Consider the following 24,998-nt stretch of genomic DNA (forward strand, 5'->3'; position numbering starts at 1 on the left):
CATACTTGAAGTGCATTTGCTGTAATTTCAAAGCCCGGAGGTTGTTTGACATACACCTCTTCCAGTTAAGAAGGCTGTTTTTATGTCCAACTGATGAACATTCCACTCAAAATGTGCAGCCATTGCAATAACTGATCGGATGGTGGTCATCCGGGATGTAGGAGCGAATGTCTCCTCATAATCTATGCCCTTTTTCTGAGCATAGCCTTTAGCAACCAGCCTTGCCTTATATCTGTCAATGGAGCCATCTGGCTTCCGTTTGACCTTGAAAACCCATCGTGTGCCAATGGCATGTTTACCCTGTGGCAAGTCTACAACATCCCAAGTCTGATTTTTTGCAATGGACTGCAACTCATCGTGCATGGCATTCATCCAATGCACACTGTCCTTTTCCTCTTCGAATGTGGCAGGCTCCTCCTCATCAAGGAGAGTACCTGCATATGCTGATTCCACTGAATTAGCACCTTCCATGTGCCTTGCTGCACTGCGAGTCCTGCCAGATAACGGAGCATCAATTTTACTCTCCCCGAGAGTCTTTAACAGCCAGTTTGGGACTGTTTTTGCTGCATGTATGTCTGCAATTTGTTGCTGCACCACCTGTTCCACTACCTGTGGAGGGGGCAAGACATCCTGTGGTGGAACTGAAGCATCTGGAGGTTGCTGTAAATTCTGATTTGCATCAGAAAAATCAGCAGGGGAACCCAAGGCAATGGGTAGCAACCCCTCAAAGACATCCTCTGAAGACGAAGGCATTTGAAATTCACCCTGAGTGTGAGCTGAATTTTCAGAAAATATCACATCTCTACTTAACTATGATCTTGTGTGTAGCAGGATTGTAGAGACGGTACCCCTTGCTTTCTGCACTGTACCCAACAAATATGCATTTAATGGCTTTATCAGACAACTTGTGCCTAAATTCCACTGGCACATGAGCATAAGCAAGGCATCCAAAGACTCGGAAGTAAACCACTAAAGGCTTCTTGTCATTCCAGACCTCATAAGGAGTTTTTGTTTTTAAAGCCTTAGTGGGAGCCCGATTCAAAATGTAATTGGCACACATCAAACCCTCTAGCCAGAATTTGTGAAGCATGTGTTTGCTTTTCAGCATACATTTGTCCATCTCCATGAGGGTTCTATTTTTCCTCTCAGCTTTGCCATTTTGCTGAGGGGTCAGCCTGACTGTGAGCTGATGCACAATACCCTTGCCTTTCAGAAAAGCATCAAATTCTGCAGACAAGTATTCCCCACCTCTATCTATGCGCAATGTCTGTATCTTGAGTCCGGTTTCATTTTCAACCATGGCTGAAAAGTGTTTAAACACCGTGAACACTTCAGATTTCTGTTTCAGCCCATAAACCCAAGTAAAATTGGAGTAATCATCAATAAATGTAACGAAGTAGAGATGACCACCCAACGATGGAGTCCTCATGGGACCACAGACATCACTGTGTATAAGCTGTAATTTGCGGACAGCTTTAACTGAACCATCCTTCTTGAAGGGGAATTTATGCATCTTGCCTAAAATGCACCCTTCACAGGCATGTGGAGGAGGTATCTCAAGAGGTGGCAATGCATCAACCATGGAAAACTTCTGAAGTGTCATCAAGCTGTTGTAATGCATGTGGCCATATCTGGCATGCCATAATTCTGCATTCTGCATGGCAGCTGTAGGGGTAGAAACTGCAAGAGCATGGGCTGCTCTTTTCTCAAAAATATCAAGCTGAAAAAGCCCACGCAGCAGAGTACCAGATAACCTTAAGGCATAGTCATCTTCCCTGTCTCGGACAGCACATTTGTCATCCTCAAAGATGACCTGAAATCCACCTCTGTTAAGAGTGGACACTGAAAGAAGATTTTTGGTTATGCCAGGCACATATAAGACATCTGAAAGTCTGAAAATTGAGCCATCAATGGCAGTGAGCTCAACATCTCCTGTGCCACGTACTGAATATGATGAGTTGTTGGCACAAGTAACTTTCTTAACAACGGGAGGTGGATGCAAAGAAGTAAAAAAACACTTCCTAGAAGTGATATGCTTGGATGCACTGCTATCAAAATACCAAGTGTTCAGTGTTTCATTGACACTGAAAGCAGATGCATCCGTAGAAGAGTCATCACTGCAAGTCAAAAATGCATATGCATCATCACTGCAAGTGGTTGTACTATCCCGAGCATATGGAACAGCTAACCTAGAATCTAAAATGCAAGATAAAAAGGCATAATCGTGTCCAACAAAGTTGGCTGCAGCATCCCCACTGTCAGATGCATGAGGAGCTGAATCTGAAACAGCCATTCCAGAGCTGTTTTTCTTCTCTTTTGCAAGCCTTTTCCTGCATTCTGCAATGTGATGACCTGGCTTTTTGCAATAGTGACAAAAACCCTTCTTCTTGGGCTTACTTGCATCATTTTTAGCCTTTTGGGAAAGCTGTCCTGACCCACTCGAAGGCTGATTTACTGATGTGTTTGCCTGTCCCTTTGTTTTTTATTTAAACTTTGAGAGCATGGCTTGTTCACCTGCACGTGAAGCCAAATTTTTCCTGGTCTGCTCTTCCTGAAGCAGAAGTCCTATCAACTCATGAAAAGTGAGAGGATTTGCACCCCCCTTCAATGATAAGTTCAGCGAGGTATGAAAGCTGAGATAAGACTCAGGAAGAGAATTCAGAGTGGTTGTAATCATCTCTGAATCAGGAATAATTTCATCTATGTTTAACAATTGCTCTCTGAGATCCTGTAGCTTTGTGAGGTGGACTGACATGGAGTCACTTTCTTCCATATGTGTATTACTCAACTCTCTTTTCAAGAAAGATACCCTTGCATCATTCCGAGCTGCATACATGCTTTCCAAAATATCCCACACTGCCCTGGAGGTCTTACACGACCGGATATGCGGAATGATAAATCTTTTCACTGAAAGAGAGATGCATGACAAAGCTAAGGCATCCCGTGAATCCCATCTCTTCTGCTCTGGAGTAGTGACTGTAGCTGCACCAACAACTTGTCCTGCAGCTGCACCCTGTGCATGACCTCTTCCACCTCCTTGCTGGGGAGGGGTAGCAAGTGCAATATCTGCTGGTCGGATCTCATCCCCATTGACATAATCCCATAAATTGCGAGAAATCAGAATATTGCGTACCATGAAACTCCAGAGGGAGTAGTTGGTACCATCCAACTTGTCTTCCTATGAAAGACCACCGAACTGGAAGTCATTCTGATTTTGATGGGCCATATCTGAGAAGGAGATTGAAGCAGATACAAAGCTGAATTCCCTTACTGGGAATGAAATGCACAACTCCCAAAAAACACAGCCAAGCACGGGCTGTAAATGCAACTTAGATTTCTGTACTTGCACTATCAAAAATCTGTCCAAGCATCAAAAACTCTCCAGAATCTGCCAAAAGTGCTGCAAAACACTCCAAGAAAGGCAGTATGAACTGAAAACTCTAGAAATTGCTCTCCCAACACAAAAGCCCCAAAATGGGCCTGAAATTGCAACCAGAAAGGGGCAAATTGATCAAAAGCCCCAAATGTTGCAAGAATTGCGCTCTGTCTGCAAAAGCCCCAAATTTCACTGCAAGATTGCACTGTAATTACAAAATCCCCAAATTTCTTCAAGAAATTGTACCGCAAAACTAAAAGCCTCAAATTTCGAGCTTGAAATTGAGTCAAGTTTCACCCAAATAGTTATTCTCCTGCAAAAGCCCCAATTTCTTGGCCAATCTTTGCAATATGCTTGCAATGTGTGCCAAAAAATGGACAAAATCCCCAAATCTAACAAACTGCCCAATTCACAGATTGTGCTCAAATCTGTCCAAAGATTGCTCTGCCAAACAAGCAAAGTGTACCTGCCAAATGACCAATCTTCAAGAGTGCCTGTACGGATGGGCTGCACTCAGATAGTACTTATGTACGAATCTGTACGGACAACTCAGCGCAAGTGTACGAGGTGTACGAACTGAACTTGGCGAGGCTGTACGGCAAAGTACAGATGTACGGTGCAAAGACATATGACGATCTGTATGGAAGCAGGTACGACGATGTACGGTATGTGACGCAGGGCTGGTACGGCGATACAGCGTACGGTGTCACACGTGCAGTACGGCCTACGATCTATATAGCCGTACGATCGACGAAGCAGGTGTACGGACGAACTGTACGCAGCTGTACGGAACTGTACGGCTAACCGTACAGTTTGGCGACGATGTACAACTGGCGACGACGAAGACGAGTGGTAGCGCAGGTGCTATTTGGGACTGTACGGAATCAGTCCGTACGAATTGTACGGACGATCTGTACGGACGGTGAACTGATGGAGCTGGAGCTTACGGGCTAGACTGGAGCTGGAGGAGAGAAGCAGAGAGTAGGGTCAACCCGCTCTGATACCAAATGTGAGAGAATGGTGAGTGAAAGAGAGCAAGAGAGAGTGAGAGCTGGAAGCTTGGAAGCTGAAAGCTGAGTTGCAATAGTAGAGTGTGAGAGTACAACTCAATGAGAGAGAGATAAGGTTTTGTCCTAGTGACAAAACCTTAGTAGTCACTAACCATAGTTAGTGAACTAACTGCGGTTAGGGGGAAAAACCTCTTAAAGAGGGAAAAGTGCCCCTAACTAGCTTATTATATTACATTGGTCACTGCTGAATTATATCTATAATTCTAACATACCTTATAACACAACATATGGCAACCAAAAAGCCCACCAGAAGCCTAGCTCAACACAAGTATTATTCCAAGCAAATCAGCAATCTTCATTCACTTAGCAATGTGAAGATTGAAACAATGATGCTCACAAAATGATATCTAAAAGTAATAAATGCATGGATGTTACCTCTACATTCTCTTGGACAGCTACTACCATCTGCCATTGAGACAAGCATTCAATAACAAGCAAAATCTCAAATCTGCAAAGGTAACATACAAACAGAATGAATTCCATTTCATATCAAATATAAAATGATTTACCTGTGTATAAAATTTGTACAAAGCATCTTGTTGATATGGCTTCAAGAATGAGAAATGACTTTTGAACTCCTGCAATGTACAATTATCATCAAATTTGCACTTGTATGCTGTCTACTACACTTGCATACAATATGACACATACATCATTGGGGATTTATTTCTGTCAGAGATTTGATTCACAGTAACAACGTTTTTAAATGCAAACTTATATAAATGTTTGATATATGAGTGTGCAAATTACAGCATATAATGGCTCCACTATGTGTAACAAAGCTAATCACGCAAGTGTTAAAATGCAGTGGATGTAGCACAAACACAAGAGTTTTTAATAAAAAGAAAACAATCAATCATTTTCCAGATAATTCTTTTTTTTTCCGAAAAGAGACTTCTATTAAGTATTAAAGAAAACCGTTAGAGCAAGCTCCATACGGGATACACCATGCAATGCATGAAAAGCTCAAGAGCCAAAAAGAAAGAATTGGGGCTGATAGTGCCATCTCAATCCAGTAGAAACCTCCGAGAAAAGGGAGAACCCTTCCAAACTCGAAGAAAAACAGTCCTTCTAGAAGAGGCTGCCCATGAAGGGCCCTGCATGCTAGCCCAAATGGCTATCAAAGTGTGAACCGTGTCAGTCCAAATACCCGTGAACACCTGTGAAGGGTGTATCTGAGTGCCATCCAAGGCCTCTGTACATCTGGCTCTCCAAATGTGCCAAGATCTCTCAAGAGGTGTCCACTGAAGCATGAGAAGCCCTGAAGAGAGTAAGTGGTACATCCTGAAGAGAGCAAGGCTCTATCACCTGCCGGCGGACCGAGAGTGCCCAAGAAGAAGGCTCACCGTCATAAAACACATGGGGCCCAGTAAGGGATAACCATGCGACCGAGCCCCAAGTCATGAAGAAAGGGGAAAAATGCTGAGTAATTCCAGATAATTATCACACGGCTAAAAACCATAATACATAGAAAGAGCTTTGATATTACGAGATTCCAATTGATGTCATCAACTGACAACATCCACGTCATTATAGGCCTATACATGAGCATTGAATTTCACATATGGAGCCCCACAAACATAATGGTAGACTCAATTATTTTAATATGGGAATGGCAGGCCGGGTGGGGAACGGAGGGGGGGGAGGGGGTGTTGGAAAGGTCACCTCCCCATCTGTAAGCCCCCAAATGAGGAGAGCGTGGGGGAGGGAGACCTAGGGCAGAAGATGCCCAGAGGAGAGAGAGAGGGGGCTGCCACATGGGCAGCACCTCACAAGAGAAGAAGGCTGCAACAGACGGCGCGAATTACAGTGCAGATGGCGGGGACAGCAAGAGCAGAGGGAGTCTACACACTGTAGGAGAGCATAAGGGTGTAGCAAAGAGAGCTTTGTCTACAGTTCACAGCGCAAAATGTTGCAAGAGTGATCAGCCTTGAGCAGCCACTGAAGCCTACACAGAGGCGCGTGGCAGAGAGGAAGAGTTTACTACAGAAGGTGCAACGAAACAGAGCTTGTGAAGGTACCTTACCTCAGGGGTTGTTTCCGGAGGTGTTGGTGCATACCAGGGCAAGTTTTTGTACTTAAGATTCTATACATATCTTTCTGTTTTTAACTATACATCTGAGTGGATTGCCTTATTATTTCAAGTAAAAACGCATGTTTGAGTTGTGTTCCATGCATTAGTATCTTGTGCGATCTCGGGATTCATCTTCCACTGTGTAGTGTTGGCCTTAAGAAAGCAATCTACCTTCATGTTTTCTAACATATTCAAGCTCCTAAGCAGAAAGCCAGTGAGATCTCCACCCAACCGGAAGTTTCGTATCTTCAACCAACCTCACCTAAGGTCTAGACATGTGTCCCATACCACATGCCCCTTCCACCAAGCGACTATTCATGGCTATACACTTGAGAAATACCCTACATCCCAACAATGATCCCTTAGCCTCTTAAAGTAGCTATGCTTTCAAATCCCATATTCAAGGGTTGTGTCCTCCATAGGTTGCTTTTCTCGAATAGCCATGATTTCCTATAATAGCCTCATTGAGGGATCTAGATCTCATCCCTGCTAGCTTCAGCCTCAACAATAGGTTATCTCTAACCCTCGATTAGATTGTTGTGCCTCTAGTCACAACATCATCCCCGTGGTTATTCTTAAATACTAAATTCTTAGTCAATGTAGCCCTAATTCTATACTTTGTTAAACTATGATTAGTCCCTTTGTGAACATAACATTTCCCACTCGTAAAATAGATTCGTGTCCTCATAAATAACACAATAGGGAATTAAACCATGACAACAATAGCCCGTCAGTACTCATAACTGACTTCATAACCGCACCCCTTCACATGAATTGGTATTCCCTCTCACCTAAAGCTCCAAAGCCTCTTCAAAATGATGGACTACTCAAATATTATGTCGGTACCACATGAACTAAATACCTAAATTTCATTCAAATTTGGTTCCATCTCTTTTTACAATGAACTGTCCAACATGAGAATCGCAATGAAATAAATTATGGCAAACTTTGTCATTCTCACATAAAGAGAATACACCCATCCTTGGTACTTCTAGTTGACTTCCATCATCAATAGGTTCCCCAAATTAAAAAGAATTCAAAAATATTTCAATTAGTGAAAAAATAAGGAGGGGAGGGGTGGAAAGGCAAGGGATGGGGTAAAGAGTGGAGTGATTAATGAGGACATTCCTCTACTTATGAGGGGAAGGCCCCCTCCCCTCTTATTCATGTGGGTGAGAATTTAAAACCCTGATACTCTAGTTCTCTCACAACATCTCCATTTAGCCTAGTGGAAAGGCCTTGTGACTTAGCTTAATTGGGGTATCCATCTTTTCCTCCCCTGAAATCAATCAAACTTCTGAATTGAAAATAAAGCCTTTTCAATTAAATTTCTCCTTAGGTTAAGATATATGTATGGAACAATTTGTTAAGATTAAGGGCCTTTAAAGATGGGAAGTGTTGGGGTAAAGGCACATTGCCAACCCTTCATTAAAGATAGGACACCTATGACTGTCTTAAGACAGTCATAGGGCAAACCTAATCCTAATAAAAACAAATGAGTTTGTGGTGTGGCTCATCACTTCACACCCACACACCTGGAGTCTTCTCTCTCTCTCACTCTCTCACTCTTGCTCTTCTTCCCCCTTCAGTCCCTTTCAACTAGTATCAGAGCCAACAAGAGCCTTCTACCCCTGACCAGCCTACCCACCCCCCTCCGTACAACGCAGTAACACAGTGTCGTACGGACGTACGACGTCCGTACAGACGGACTTCGTACGGATCTGATCAGGGCGCGTGGGCACGGGATCGTCGCGGGCTGTGGCGAGGACACGGGAGCAGAGCGGGTGCGGGCGCGATCATCGAGCGGGGGCGGGCCTTTTTTTTTGCATAGCAGCTGCTAGCTGCAGCTCGAGGCGCCGCATCAAGCCAACAGCCAGCAGCTGCTACTAGCTGCTAAGCCTCTCAAGGCGTCGCGCAGTCTACTCCAAGGGCAGCCGTACGGACGACGCCGCCACACTTTTCGACAATTTTCCCTCTTCTGGAATTCCGTACACGAGCCGTACATCTGTACGGATCTCCACAGCGCAGGTACAGGGAGCTGCTTCCTACTTTTGCAGCAGGAGTACATTTTCTTTGTTTGGGGAAGAAAGAGAGGTGAAAGCGCATTTTGCTCTTCATTCCTCTTGATTCAGGGTCTTTTTTCAGTTCACAAAACTGTGTTATCTTGACAGTACAGCAAGTACTTTCATTCATCTCGTGCTTGAGGTGAAGAGAACCACAGTGTGTGGTTGATTGCACAGCTATTTTGTTCTGGGAAGGTAATGCCTTGATTTTGCAAGAGGACATATGCTTTTACTGGGTTTGAATCTCAGTTTACAGGTAAGCAGATCATAGGGCTTTTGCCCGGAAGGTGATGCATTGTATGCCTTGAGGCAGTGTGGTGCCAGAGAGAGCACATTTGTCTTGATTTCCGCAGTGTCGAGGTGACATTTTCTTGCAGGTCACATTTCTTGTGCCACACTCAGAGAACCTCAGTTGAGCCACGCTTGGCCAGGGCGCATCGAGTTTACTCGGTCCCTAACTGTCCATCGTTGACAGTGCTCAAAAGGTTCCTCATTGAGTGTTTGTACGTTGGGATCTGTGTATGTCATTTCTACACAGGGCAGTATATGCATTACACTGGTGGTTGATTTTGTCAGAGAGATTTTCATCTTGCATGCTACCTCAGTGTTGAGGTGTTCTCCACTTGATTCAGGTGTCAGATCAAGGGGCTTTTGCCCAGACTTTGTTTGATAGCACTTGGGTTACCGACAGAGATCTTCACATGCATTTTCTCCCCTTGGTATAAGGGTGATTGCTTGGGATTTATCCCATTTTCTGTTGCAGGTTCTGTGACAGGCTGAAGTGTCATTTTTTTTCTTGGGTGTTTGCCAAGTGGTTTATGCAATTTAACTCAGTGCAATACCTCATCTGAGGTGGGAGAAGTGATCAGTACAGTCAGTACAGCAGTGTTTACAGCAGTGTTTGTGCTTTGTCAGATGATTATGCACTGTTAAGCACTTGTTGAGCAGCTGCAGCAGTCTGAAATTACTGTTTTTATGCCTCTTTGAGCACGGTACAGTGTGTCAGAAGGTACAGTATTTGCAGGGTCATTTACTGTTTTGCTGCAGATTTTCATGACAGTAAAAACAGCACCATTGAGAGTGCTTCTGGCTCTTGAATAGAGCAGGTTTTTTCTGAGAAATCAGAATTTTTTATTCAGTCCTTTTTACTTCCAGGGAGTCAGGTACTTTCCTTATCTGATATGGCATCAAGGGGAAGTGATTCTTCGATTCTGAACATAAAGAAACTGGAAGGAGCACACAACTATGCATTATGGGCAGAACAGTGCTTGAATGTACTTCTGTTAAAGAAGATTGCTAAGCCCATGAGGGTGAAGGGTGTTAAGCCATCTGACATGGCAGCTGATGACTGGGAAGAGCTTGATTTGTCCGCAAGGGCAGCTATCATGCTCACTATTTCAGACACTCTTGTGTTCAATGTTCAGGCTGAAAAGACCTCTTATGGTCTATGGCAAAGACTAGAAGAATTGTATGCCCAAAAGAGCTCAGCCAGTAAGGTTTATTGGCTGAAGAAGCTGGTTGATCTTCGCATGAAGGAAGGTACAGCTATGACCTCACACTTGAGTGAGTTCAATGCCATCTTTACATAGCTGATTGCACAGGGGTTGAATCTTGATGAGGAGTTCAAGGCTACTTTCTTGTTGTGTACCCTCCCTGAGAGTTGGGACACTTTCAAGACCACCCTGTCTAATTCAAATGTCACTCTTATATATGCTGATGTAGAGAGCTCTCTCCTTATGGAGGAGATGAGCAGGAAGAATAATGCGGGCAGCAAGTCTTCAAATGCTTTGCAGGTACAGGATAGAGGCAGGACTCAGCAGAAGGGGAGATCTGCTAGTAAGTATAAATCCCGAAGTCAGTCCCATGGTAAAAAGGATATTGAATGCTTTTATTGTGGCAAGAAGGGACATGTGAAGTCTAAGTGCTTCAAGTTCATACGGGATCAGAAAGCCAAGAAGGCTGAAACAAAGGATGCAGGAAATGCAAGCAAAGGCAAAGGCAAGGCCAAGGCAGATGATTTGGATGCAGTGAATGTTGCAGCAGAGGACAGTGACAGTGACATACATGATGTTTTATGTTCTTCTGCTGTAATAGCACATGCCTTGGTTATTGATGGTCACGACATGCACACCTGGCTCTTGGATTCAGGTGCCTCTTTTCATGTTACTCCTCATAGGGAGTGGTTTACTTCCTACACAGGTACTCATGGAGTTGTTCATCTTGGGAACAACTATGCATGTCAGATTGCAGGGATTGGCAGTATACAGATAGTATTTCCTGATGGACGCATATTCATGCTTGATGGTGTCCGCCATGTGCCGCAAATCAAGAAAAATCTGATTAGCACTGGCTTATTGGATGACAGTGGTTACCACACCACATTTGGGGATTCCAAATGGGTGATTACTGATGGCCAGACTGTAGTGGCTGAGGGTTTTAAGAGTGATACCTTGTACCCTCTTTATGTTTCCAGTGTGGGTAATCATGTCGTTGCCATAACCGAGCTGCCAAAGGTTTCATTGTGGCATAGCCGGTTGGGACACATGTCTGTTAAAGGAATGCAAGAACTGTCACGTTTGGGTTATCTGCCGCCTCTTTCTTTTTCAGATTTGCCTACTTGTGATCATTGTATATTTGGCAAGCATTCTGTGACTCCTCATAAGAGGAGAACTCCCCAGAATAGAGCACCACTTGATCTAGTGCACACTGATTTGTGTGAGATGCCACAGTTATCACTAGGGGGTGCAAAATATTTTATTACTTTCATTGATGATGCCACACGCAAAGTGTGGGTCTATTTCTTGAAGCATAAGGGAGATGCCTTAGATGCTTTCAAGAAGTTTGTCGCTCAGGTTGAGAATCGGACAGGTCGTAGGCTGAAATGCCTCAGATCCGATAATGGGGGTGCGTATGTGTCACATGCTTTTGTGCAGTTTTGCCAAGCTAAGGGCATTAAACAGGAACTCACAGCCCCTCATAATGCATCTCAAAATGGTGCAAGTGAGCGGATGAATCGAACTATTCAGGAGAAAGTTCGATGTATGTTGTCTTATGCTGCATTACCCCATGGCTTTTGGGCAGAAGCCGTGCAAACAGCAGTTCACATTATTAACAGGTCGCCAAACAAGGCTTTGGAGTTGAAAGTGCCAGAGGAGGTGTGGTCTGGCAAGCCACCTTCATATAAGCACTTACGTGTATTTGGCTGCGAGTGCTTGCTCATGTACGCAAAGAACTGCGCACCAAACTGGATCCAAAGTCTATCAGATGCATCTTTATGGGTTATGGTGACGAAGGTGAAATGGGGTATAGGTTATGGGATCCCGTTAAACGGAAGATTATACGCAGCAATGATGTCATCTTTAAAGAGGATAGTGTACACAAGGAACCCGTGCAACCTGTGGAATACAGGAGGGTTATTTATGATGATGTAGGACAGCAAAGAATGCCCATTTATATGCAGCAGCAGCCTGCTGCAGATAACCCTGTTCAAGAGGGTATACAGGCTGAAGATCAGCCAGATAATTTTGCCAATGATGCACCACTGGATGTGCCAGCAGATGGGGCTGTAGAACAGCCAGATATGGTGGTACAGCCACCCGTCATGCATGAAGAACAGGCTGGACAGCAGCCTAATCCGGAACATTTTGTTAGGAGGAGCACCCGTGTACAACGGCCTCCTGCCAGGTTTGTTCCAGAAGCCAATAATGTGGCTGATTTTATCATGCTGACAGATTGTGGTGAACCTTCCAGCTTCAAGGAAGCTATGGGAAGAACGGAGAAAAAGAAGTGGGAGAAAGCCATGCAGTCAGAAATGGACTCCCTACTTCAGAATGATACATGGGACTTGGTGCAGTTACCTGCAGGCAGAAAGGTTTTGCCATGCAAGTGGGTTTACAAAGTCAAAGTGGATTCAAATGCTTTACCTAGGTATAAGGCCAGATTGGTTGCCAAGGGATTTAAGCAGGAGAAGGGCATTGACTTTGATGAGATCTTTTCCCCTGTAGTCAAGATGACTACTTTGAGAGCAGTGTTGGCTCTTGTTGCTCATGACGACATGGATTTATGTCAGATGGATGTGAAGACAGCCTTTCTTCACGGAGATCTCCATGATGAGATCTATATGAGTCAGCCAGAGGGATATGCTGTTAAAGGGAAAGAGCAACTTGTGTGTAAGCTCAAGAGGAGCTTGTATGGACTCAAGCAGGCGCCAAGGGAATGGTACAAGAAGTTTGATGCCTTCATGCAGTCCCAAGGGTATCATCGGTGTGAGACCGATCATTGCTTGTACACCAAACGGGCAAAGGATGGCAGTTTGATGCTACTCATTCTATATGTGGATGACATGCTTATTGCCAATAAATCTCAGCATGAGATTAGTGCTTTGAAGAAACAACTGCATAAGTCTTTTGACATGAAAGACTTGGGTGATGCAAATCATATTCTTGGCATGCGGATTACTCGTGACAGGTCCAAGGGACTTTTGTTTCTGTCACAAAAGGAGTATATTGACAAAGTACTGCAGAGGTTTAAAATGGAGGGGGGGAAGTCTATCAGTACTCCGTTGCCTCCACATTTAAAACTCAGCAGTAAGGACAGCCCCAGATCAGATGATGATAAGGCTGAAATGGCCAAGGTTCCGTATGCATCTGCAACTGGATCTTTGATGTATGCCATGGTTGCCACTCGTCCGGATATTGCTTTTGCGGTGGGAGTCATCAGCAGGTATATGGCAAATCCAGGCAAGCGGCACTGGGAAGCAGTGAAAGGTGTCTTGAGGTATCTCAAGGGTACCAAAGACTTGTGCATATGCTATGGTAGGCAGGATGCATTGGTGCATGGTTTTACAGATTCAGACTATGCAGGGAATGCAGATAACCGGAAGTCTACTACCGGTTATATTTTCACATTTGCAGGAGGTGCTATATCATGGGTGTCTCGGTTGCAGAAATGCGTTGCACTGTCAACCACTGAAGCTGAATATGTTGCAGCCACTGAGGCCTGCAAGGAAGCAATATGGCTTACTCGGCTGGTGGGAGATTTGGGCATTACAGGAGATATGCCAGTTTTGCATTGTGATAGTCAGAGTGCTATCATGTTGGCAAAGAATCCGGTCTTTCATCAGAAGACCAAGCACATAGAAGTGAAATATCATTTCATCAGGGAGGTACTGGAAGACAAGCGACTTGAGCTTGTGAAAGTGCATACTGATGATAATCCTGCAGATTTGCTCACTAAGAGCTTGCCTACAGAGCGGTTTGCACATTGCCGCCACATCATGGGATTAGGATGAGACCATTCTTATTTTATGGTCTTGTATACAGTAACTGTATATTGCTGTAATTTTTATTCTTTTCTCCCCTTTAGGCACATTGGCCTTTAGGTGGGAGGTTGTTGGGGTAAAGGCACATTGCCAACCCTTCATTAAAGATAGGACACCTATGACTGTCTTAAGACAGTCATAGGGCAAACCTAATCCTAATAAAAACAAATGAGTTTGTGGTGTGGCTCATCACTTCACACCCACACACCTGGAGTCTTCCCTCTCTCTCACTCTCTCACTCTTGCTCTTCTTCCCCCTTCAGTCCCTTTCAGGAAGTATAAACGGCTTCTCTCACAACATCATCATTTAGCCTATTGGGAAGACCCTGTGAGTTAGCTTAATTTGGGTACTCCATCTTTTCACCTAAGAACTCAATTGAATGAAAAATAAAGGCCTTTTCAATTAACTTTCTCCTTATGTTAAGATATATGTATGGAACAATCTATTGAGATTAAGGGCCTTAAGACTAGGTAGATGGAAAGTATAAATGAGCAAAATAGTGGAGAACTAAGTAAGGTATGATACTCATTACCACCATCAATATGGTGCCTAGATAATATTTGCTAACTGATTTAGTAAGCTGGAGGTTTCTCTCTAAAGGCCTTCGACCACTCCTAATGTCTTCCTAGAATGGAAAATGGAACGGTCATTCGCTACTCCTTTGAAAACTTGTATCAAATCACCTCAATCTTTTGAGGAAGAAACCAAACTTGACCACAATTAGATTGCATGAGTCTTTGTACAATACCCATGTTTTCCTTGAGAGAAATCCATTTGTCATGCATTCTAGTCTAGAATCTGTAATGTTCTTGAATGATTGACTCCTATCATCATAACTTCATAAAAGATTTTTTGAGAGAATCTCCCCTCAAAGACCATATATTTTGGTATCCCAAGCCTGTAAGATATATAATGTGGTAGATCTATTAATAACTTATGTTCAATATATGCTTTTAGTTGTTAGCCTTGGTTTAGTGACTCAAAGAGTCATGCCATACTAGGAAACTAGTTTAAAAACAAACTTAGAAGACCGTAACTTCACCTTAGTTCAAGAGCATTTTGGATGTATCACTTGAGATCGATTCACAAATATGATGGTGATCACATTTGTAAATCCGCTCGTCTTGGAGATTTACTCCTCCACTACAAACATTGTAGAAGAGGGATTTGATGCATTACATGTCAGAAATCGACCAACAGAGGGTACGCACACCAGAAGACTGATAGAATAGCCCAAGAGCTCATACACAATGTGTGTGGGAGTGGAATCACAAACTTCTTTACTTAATGTGTGCATCACATAGATGTGCACATCAGGAAATAGACAACAGACATAGCCAGATATAGAATCCACCATAACAATATATTTTCGTCCAAAACTATGGACACAACAAAAGAGATAGATTCAGAGTCCCACCAATGAGGTGGTCCTCTGATCTTACCAAAGGTCCTTCTCTATCTAGTCTCTTCTAGAACCCTAAGTCCGCGTGCTCCACCTCAGTCCTCAAGCGTAGTAGACTCTCTGTCCAGAATGTTCTTCTCCACCTTGCTGCCTAGGTACAGCCTAGATGGGCAGCCTCCTGTGAGCTAGGTCTGCAGAGGTCTCTTCCTCCTCCTGTACATAGGCCCAAAGATAGCCATGTTGCTGCTCCTGCTGGTGGACTGGCTGCTCCAGAAGATGATTTGTGAGGGCTGAATGGCCCTCTTTTATAGGCCCAGGGCCTGCTTGCAAAAACCGACCAGTCAACCTAATGGCCGACTGGCATGCTGGCCGACCTTTTTAAATTGCTGGCCGACTTGGTTGGCTGGTCCAACCAGCCCTATATAAGGGCCTATGACAGGCCCTTTTGGCCTGCTGCCTTTGACACTGTAGGAGACTCTTGCAGGCCCTTTGCCTGCCCAATGCCCCCGTCTTTTTGCAGCCCTTGTGCTGCCCTCTGCAGGCACCCTTTGGCCCACCATGCTGCGCCATGTGCCAGCTTTGTTCCGCCTCCTGTGCGCCTATGTCTGCCCACTGGCCCTGCCTTGACAGCTGCCCACATGTCAGCCTGTGTGCTGCCCATGTGGCAGCCTTGCCCTTTGCTGTGTGCTGCCCACATGACAGCCATCTTGCTTCCATGTGGCAGCCCCTTTTCTTCACTCTTTTCTCTAGGCCAATACCCTAGGTCTCCCTCCCCCATGCTCTCCTCGTATGGGGGCTTACAGATGGGTAGGTGACCTTTCCAACACCCCCTCTCACCGACGCATCTCGGCCCAATGCCAACACGTCGATGGCAATGCTCCAATAACTCCCTGGTCATAGTCCTTTGGAACATTTCGATGTCGAAATCTTTTCCTAGCTTTTCATCCAGTGGCTCCTGCTCCACCAGGTCTAGTTCCGCTTCTGCACACCATCCTGGTACACAGGTCCATCTCTAGTAGCACCTCCTAGCACCACCACCTTCCGCCACATTCCCGCCTTCGAACTTAAGCAATCCAGGCGCCACGATCTTGCAGTTGTCCCCCTCATAATGAGTGAACAACCTAGAGTCTACCAGGCACCATGCTCTGAGGGTTGTTTTCAACCCATCCTTCCTTTGGCAAGGTCCGGAACAAATGAACCATCTCGAGAAATGAAATCCCGAAAATATCTCCAAATAACCTGGACCACGAACTCTCACTGAGCTCTCAAGCATATACTCTTTTGGCTTCAGTACACCTTGTCCATCACCTTCCATCAATATGTGTCCAAGATTTGAAGAAGCACCCACACTTCCCCTTCTGCCTTCGAAGAAGGATAATTCCTCCCAATCTCGCATTACCTGAGACAGATGAAGAGCAGATTCTCTCCACAACATGCTATAAGGCTCAAATTAAGAACATCAAGTACGTACAAGATCGTCGTACTGCCTATGTGCTTGCTCTGAAAGCAAACCATGCACCTCATCGAGACACATATCAATAGCCTGTGCAATCCTGTACTATCCCCTTCTGAATAACACCATCCATCTGAACATGAAACCCTAGGGCACTCCATGAAATCCACCCTCGTGTCAGTATCAACAACCACGCACTTGGAAGATACTAAGCACTCCATGTTGTCCTTCACCTTCACAAAGGTCTCTGACTCACCTCTCAATGTCAAACATCATCACTGTGGTTTCTAGGTCGGCATATCTGAACTCAGTAACACACGAAGATGTCACCAAGAACAGCTCTTCGATTACCACATTAGCTTTGACTTTTGTGTCACTCTTTGAATCTGAGTCGAACTCCTCCTTCTTGTTTTTCTGATCCGCCTTCTTCTTTCTGCAATCTTTCGCAAAATGGTCTGGCATGTCACAATAGAAGCACTTCTTCTTCTACTTCCTCTTGGAAGTGTCCTTGTCATCAGAGTCATCCTTCTTGGACTGGCCACTGTTAGGCTTGCCCTTTCCTATGCCAGCGTAATCCTTTGCCAGCAACGCCTTGTCTTCTTTGTCATTATTGTAGAGCTTCTCCCTAGCTTCTTCATGGAGCAATAATGGACCCAACTCCTCAAAAGTCAGAGGTTTGGTCCGCTGTCCTGCTATCACAATCGTAACAAAGCTTTTGAAACTCCGAGGTAGCCTCCTTAGTACCATCAAGGTCAACTAGCACGAGTCCACCTTCTGATCAACCGATGCTAGTTGATCCCTCACTACCTTGACCTTTGTCAAGTGGTCATGTACCGAATCTCCCTCATCCATATCCAAGTTGTAGAGCTAATGCTGAAGAAGCAAGATTCGCGATGTGTTATTTGTCTCGTACAGATCCTTCAAAATGGCCCACGCCTCCTCTAATATCTCGGCCATCTTGATGTGAGGAAGCACAAAGTCTGCCGTAGTTCCTATGATTAATGCCAAGGCCATGCTTCAAGTTCCTCTCCATCTACTGGTATGAGTATCTTTCCCTTGTTGTCCACCATATCCTTCGGCTTCTCTTCCACTCCCGTTGTCAGTTTCCACAGCTTCCAAGCCACTAAATGACTCCGAATCTTCACCTTCCAGATAGGGTAATTTGTCCCATCCAAGTTCCCGACTCCCCAAATTTAGGGATGGTGAAAGAAAGAAATCTCTAGGAGGAGGAAGGGAGACAAGGGGTTGAAGAGGCTTTTGAATCGACATCTCTGATAACTAAACCACACAGCAAAGTTGAACAAACTCGATCTTCCGTAGACCAAAACTCTGTATATGCACCTGACTGAACCTGAGTCACCCTCCTTCTCACAAGGGCACTATCCTCCAGTCGTGGAAGTCGATTCCCAAGAGCTTCTGAATCAGGGTCGTCCTTTAGCAAGGTCCCTGCTTTCAAGCTCCCACACCTGTGAGCCTCCTACTTGGGCTCTGATACCATGTTAGAAATCAACCAATAGAGGGTACCCACAGCGGAAGACTGATAGAATAGCCCGGGAGCTCACACAATGTGTGTGTGGGAGTGGAATCACAAACTTCTTTACTTAATGTGCATCACATAAATGCGCAAATCAGGAAATAGAAAGTAGACATAGCCAGATATAGAATCCACCATAACAATATATTTTTGTCCAAAACTATCGACACAACAAAAGAGAGAGATTCAAAGTCCCACCAATGATGTGGTCCTCTGATATTACCAAAGGTCTTTCTCTATCTGCTAGTCTCTTCTAGAACCCTGAGTCCGCATGCACTACCTCGAGCGTTATAGACTCTTTGTTCATAATGTTCTTCTCCACCTTACTGCCTGGGTACAACCTAGATGGGCAGCCTCCTGTGAGCTAGGTCTGCAGCTTCAAGGTCTCTTCCTCCTCATGTACATAGGCCCAAAGATAGCCCTGCTGCTGGTCCTTCTGCTGGTGGACTTGCTCCTCCAAAACATAGTTGCCAGCCGAAACGAAAACGGAAGAAACAGAAGAAACGGAGTTTCCGGCTCCGCCGAAACGGAAACGGAAGAAACAGCAATATGATACAATTTATGTATAAAAATTTATTTTTTATACGTTATATAATTATCAATAGAATGCAAATCATACATAATACAATTATCTATACTTGAAGCATCATGCATGCTTCTATGATTCTAAATACCTATGATGATTGATCTATCTCGTATCATCTATTATCCATGAATGATGCTTTAACAATCCACATGTGTCATGAACTAAGTTCTAAGTTCCAAGTTCCAAGTGTTGGAAAGGTCACCTCCCCATCTGTAAGCCCCCAAATGAGGAGTGCGTGGGGGAGGGAGACCTAGGGCAGGATGTGCCCAAGAGAGAAGAAAGAGAGGGGGCTGCCACATGGGCAGCACCTCACAGGATTGGAACCTGCAGATGGCGTCAGCATGGCGAGGGTAGTGGGCAGGTGAAGGGCCTGCAACAGACCCTGATGATGGCGCGGTACAGGCGGGTCAGGACAGCAAGATGTACAGGTGTACAGCGCAGGACACGTGGCTGGGAAGAGGACCTGGCAGAGGCGCAGATATGGCAGGATGTGCAGGCCCAGATATGGAGCAGCATATATGGCTGTCAGTGGGCAGAAGGCAGGCCTTATATAGGCTGGATACCTGCCTTGAATGGAGGGCCAAAGGGTCCTGGAAGTTTGGGCCAAAAACCCTGGGGTGTGTGCCCTTTTAGGGCTGGACCAGCCACAGACTGGTCGGCCAGTCTGTAGCAGGCTGGTCAGTTTTTTGCCAGCCCCCCTTGGGGCCTATATAAAGAGGCCATTGGGCCTCATTCAATCATCACTTGGTGCAGCAGTTCAGGGAGCAGAAGGAGCAGCAGATCAGCCACTTGTGGGTCTCTATCCAAAAGGTGACAAGAGAGCTGTAGAGCTGCAGACCTAGCTCAGAGTGCTGCCCACCTAGGCTGGTGCAAAGACAGTAAGGTGGAAGGGATCTGGACGGAAAGTCTACAGAAGCTCCAGGTGGAGCACGCGGGCTCGAGTCTAGAGATAGCCAGCAGAAAGGAGAAGGACCTTGTGGTAAGATCAGAGGACCACATCATTGGTGGGACTCTGGATCTGTCTCTTTTGTATTGTGTCCATAGTTGTGGACGAAAATATATATTTTGGTGGTTTCTCTATCTGGTTGGTTCATTGTCTATTGATGAGTCTGCACACCTATTGTATGCACATAAGTAAAGAAGTCTGTGATTCCACACCCACACCGCACACTGTGTGAGCTCCTGGGCATTACTATAAGTCTTCCGCTGCGTGTACCCTCTGATGGGTATTTTCTAACATGGTATCAGAGCTCAAGTAGGAGGCTCACAGGTGTGGGAGCCTGAAGGCAGGGACCTTGCTGAAGGACGACCCTGTATCACAAAAGGCCTGAAGTCCATCCAAGTGTCGTTGAAGACCAGTAGCAGAAGAGGATAGTAGTACTACATCGTCTGCGTATAGAAGAATCTGGATGGCAGTCCCCGCAAGAGAGCAACCTGCACCTCCGAGTGTCCTGATGGTGGTCTCGAGCTCGTCGATGTAGAGGCCAAATAGAGTCGGTGACAAGGGACATCCTTGTTTGACCCCGAGAGTGCTCGTGATCTCTGGGGTCCAGCTGGTGCCAATCTTGACCTGCCCCGTCACCCGCTCATAGAGAGCTACTACTGCCCAGATAATCGCCGAGTCGTAGCCTAACTCCTGCAGACGTCTAATGAGTCGGGCGCAGGGAACGGTGTCGAATGCCTTGCGGAAATCCACAAAGCAACAATATACTCTCTGTCTCCTGTGTCTAGCCTCCTCAATGATCCCTCTAAGTGTAAAAATGTGATCGTAAGTCGAGAGATCCATCCTGAAGCCGGCTTGTCCGGATGCCCTGAGCCCCTGTATCTCTGCGCGAGCACTGACCTCGCCATCTAACACTGATGCATAGATCTTGGACATAACATGTCCAACCATGATGGTCCTGTAATCCCCTGGATCCATGGGATCTCCTGCTTTGTGGATGGGTGTGATAGTGTTCAGGGTCCAGGCTCTGGAGAACCCGTGACAGACAGCTTCATTGAACAACGTTGCTAGGATGGGGGCTAGAGTTTTGATGCCGTAGGCAACAAACTCTCTGCATAGGCCCTCATGATCCTTAGCTCGACCGTTATGAAGCTTATGTGCTGCGTGGGTGACTCCCTGGGTTGTGAAGAGGATACAAGAAACGGGGCAGGGGGTGGCTGAGAGGTCGGGGGGGGGGGGGGGCTGATCAGGGATATCATAGAGTGTGCGTGCGTAGGTGTGCCAGAGGGAAGTGTCCATGAGGGGGGAGGCGGATCGGCGTTCTAGGAATTTCCTCCAGAAATCCTTGGAGTTGCTACTAAACAGAATGTTCAGTAGTGTATCCTCATTCTGGCGCAGGAAGGCTAGCTTCTTGCGACGGACTAGTCGACGATAATCCCTGGTGAGACGTGGGTTGGCCCTAGCGTTTCGTTGGGTTGTGAGTCGGAGTGTGCGGCGTAATGCTTTGCACTCGTCATCATACCATCTGTTGCAAGGGGTAGAGCCAGCGGGTGGACCGGGCAGTGGAAGGGAAGATGTGGCGGGCTGCATTGTGAAGGGAGTGGGTGATAAGGGTGGCTCGGTGATCTAGAGAGGGTATGGTGCCTATGTGCCTGAGGAGGGAGGCTAGGTGGGCTGAGTAATCAGGTGAGCGGTTATGATCGAAGTGTATATCATGATAGGTAGTATAGTGCGGGGTGTGGCTGGGAGGGGCTCGGGACGCAAGTATATGAAAGAAAAGGTAAGTGTGATCGGCTCCTGGGGGTAAGGGTGTAGTGCGGAAGTCAGTGATCTGTGGGGCTAAAGCAGGAGATCCCAGAATATAGTCGACGACACTGGCTCCTCCGCCATGTGGGAAACATGTGAAACCAGAGGAGGCAGGCCACCGATCTAGTCCATTGTAGATGACCAGATCATGTATACGTCCTCCAAGGTCCAAAAGAGCCTGCCCATACCCAGTAACGGGAGCGCGACTGTCAGCCGAGGAGCGAGGGAAGCCCGAGTCCTCTGTGTCCATCTCAGGTAATAGGACCGGATCTGAGTGGAAATCCAGGAGTGATGTCTGATGTGCACCTGTCCTTCCATTGAAATCCCCAACTAGAAGGACCTCTCCGCGTCTGGAGAACTCCACAATGTCTGAGTAGAGATCTAGATAGGGGGATACCCCCGTGTCCTCGCGAAGCATCCGTGCGAAATGTGACGTCTCAGGAGGAAAATAGCAGACTGCAATAAAGAGGTCGCGTGTGGAGGGGCGTCGGAATCGGAGCCAGGTAACGGGCATGGGCATCCCGTCTAACCACGGATGTCAAGCTCGCGAGCGCTGAGCGAAGGAGTACTGCAACTCCGCCTGACCCTCGGACCCCCCCAGTATATCTGGTCTCCTCACGGAATACTGACTCCCAGGTATAGCCACTGACCAAGGGGAGAGGGCGCTCGGGGCTCTCATGTGTCTCTGTATAGAAAGCGATGTCGCGTCCAGTGTATGACTCTGAGAAGTTCCCAAGGTCAGACCAGAGGGTACCATTACAGTTCCATACGGTGCATGCCAAGGGTACTGTGTGCTGAGTCTGAGTCTCATAGACCATGTCTCCCTATTTGGGGGGGGAGTCTGCTACCATGTCTGGATCTGTATATTTCCGCGCCAGATCTACGCCAGATCTCCGCTCCAGATTTGCGCACCATTTCTGCCAAGATCTGAGCGCCAAATCTGCGCAGTTCAGCCACAGATCTGAGCGCCATTTCTGCCAGATCTGAGCGCCAAATCTGCGCAGTCCTGCTGTCGCTCCTGCATCAACATACCTGCTGTCCGTACAGATCAGCGCCGTCCGTACGCCGTACTCCATACATTGTCGTCCGTACTCCGTACTCCGCTGTCCGTACAGTCCGTACGACTGTACGGAATCTGTACCTGCACAGGCCGACTTCTCCAGCTGCTGTTCGAGATCTTCTCCATCTTCACGGAGATCTGCGCCATCTGTTCGACCTCCTGGACTGCGCCCCTTTTTTGCACCTCTACCTCTGCCTGGGATTAAGGTACTGTGCTTTGCCTCTTTCAGTTTGCTGAGCAGTCTCTCTTTTTTGCTGGTTCCTCCTGCTTCGATGGGCTGTCATATGCTATGGCCTTGACAAAGTGGTGAGAGAACCGGCTTCTTGGATCTCTCCTTTCATTTATTTCTGCAATATTGTAAGGGAATAGACACTGCCCTTGCATCCTAGCAAGAGGTAAGACCTTCCCACATGGCATCTTCCTCTCATTCTCTCATATCTATCGACAAATTCAATGGGTCCAACTTTCATACTTGGCAAATCAAAATCAAGTGCCATCTTATGAAAGGAGGTCTTTGGGACATTGTTCACCGTGCTACTCCTGAAGGTCCCTCTGAGCAAGTTGTCACCGCCAAGAACGACAAAGCCTATGCTATCATATTGCTCGGCCTTGGAGATGATTACATTCATCACATCTCTGACATACAGTCTGCTCCTCAAAAGCATGGATCACTTTGGATACCCTTTTTGGAGCCCGATCTAAAAACTCTAAGATTGCACTTATGATCTCATTCTTTGATCTACATATGTAGGAAGGAGCTACTATAGCCTCTCATGTCAATAATCTTCGCAGTCTTATGGTTCAGCTTGCGTCAGTCAAATCTCCCATCTCAAAAGATATTGCTATTGCTGTGCTTCTCAAAAGCTTACCCGACACCTATGCTACTCTTGTCACTACCTTCAAGTATCATAATAATCCTTCTCTTCAGGGTATCATCAATGCTCTCCAAGAGGAAGAAAGAACTCAACAACAAAAGGTAAATGACACTGCATTTTTAGCAAAGAAAGGAAGTTCTAAGGTAAGAAAGCCTTGCACCCATTGTGGCAAAACTAATCATATGGAGAAGGACTGTTTCAAGGCTTATCCATGCACCATTTGTGGCCGTGATAATCACCGGGAGAGGGACTGCTACTCCAAAACCTCTACATCAGCCCCTGCATCTACCTCAGCCCATGTTGCTGCAATATCTCCATCAGCTGATCCTGCTATTCCTTCCTCACATGATGAGAAGTGGGCTTTCTGATTACTTCTATTTCTTGTCTACCACTTTGACCACCGATGATGTAGGTCAAGGGGTTCTAGTGTCTTGGTCTTTCTGTTTGTCTACAGTCAGTCTTCTGTCTATCTAGTCTTGTCTGTCTGTCTATTTGTCTATCAATCTGACTGTGTTTTGTTTTAGATCCATCTTGTCCCTACCCTTGTGGACCCATATGAGGATATCACTTGAGGAGGGGTGTCTCAGGATCTTTTGTCTGTCATGTTTTCTATCTTGTCTCTCAGTCTATTAGTCTTTATGTCTGTCTTCTAGTCTTGTCTTTCTGTCTTACTCCTAGTGTCCACTTAAGGAGGGTGTTGGAGATAAGTGCACACTAAGTGTACTATTTCCTAGTCTACATTTGTCTAAGTCTAGTCTAGTCTTTATGTCTTGAGTGTGTGCCATGTGGCACTTCTACAATTATCCCATAAGCACTCTTGCTTTATGTCTTGTACTTTGGCCCATATATTCATGGGTCACATCATTGCAATCTATCTGTCTAGCTTGTGTCTTGTCTACACTCTTCTCAAGGTATTTCTTGTCTTACAATCTTGTTATTTCATTTCTAGTTTCTAGTTCTTGCTTCCATATTCCAACATTAACTTCCACGACTGGAGGATTGTGCCCTTGCGAGAAGGACGGTGACTCAGGTTCAATCAGGTGCGTTCAGAGTTCTGGTTTACTGAAATTGAGTTTGGTTGGCTTTGCTGTGTGGTATAAACAGCACAGATGTCGACCTCTACAGCCTCTTCAGCCCCTGCTTTCCCTTCCTCCTCCCCCAGTTTTCTCTTTCACTATCCCTAATTTTGGAGAGTCTGGGAACCTGGACAGGACTAATTACCCGATCTGGAAAGTGAAGATCCGGAGTCATTTAGTGACTTGGAAGTTGTGAAAGCTGACCACGGGAGAGGAGTCGAAGCCAGAGGACATGGTGGACAGTAAAGGGAAGGTACTCATGGCAGTAGACAGAGAGGAGCTTGAAGCTTGGGAAGAAAGAGATGCCCATGCCCTGGCAATAATCATAGGGACTACGGCGGATTCCGTTCTTCCGCATAT

General features: G+C 45.9%; 1 protein-coding gene across 1 annotated transcript in view; it reads right to left on the reverse strand.

Annotated features, from left to right (window-relative positions):
* EMB3006 (embryo defective 3006) overlaps positions 1 to 24,998 on the reverse strand; it is a 78,544-nt gene that overhangs the window by 48,225 nt on the left and 5,321 nt on the right. Inside the window, exons 2-3 of the mRNA XM_087399831.1 lie at positions 4,956 to 5,024; positions 4,822 to 4,851 (exon numbers count right to left, since the gene is read on the reverse strand). Coding sequence (XP_087255957.1) covers positions 4,822 to 4,851; positions 4,956 to 5,024 — 99 coding nt within the window. The remainder of the gene's footprint in view (positions 1 to 4,821; positions 4,852 to 4,955; positions 5,025 to 24,998) is intronic.

The sequence above is a fragment of the Dipteris shenzhenensis genome, chromosome 28 (genome assembly GCF_047967505.1).
Source record: "Dipteris shenzhenensis isolate YYH24624 ecotype China chromosome 28, Dip_SZ_1.0, whole genome shotgun sequence".
NCBI classification, from domain to species: Eukaryota; Viridiplantae; Streptophyta; class Polypodiopsida; order Gleicheniales; family Dipteridaceae; genus Dipteris; species Dipteris shenzhenensis.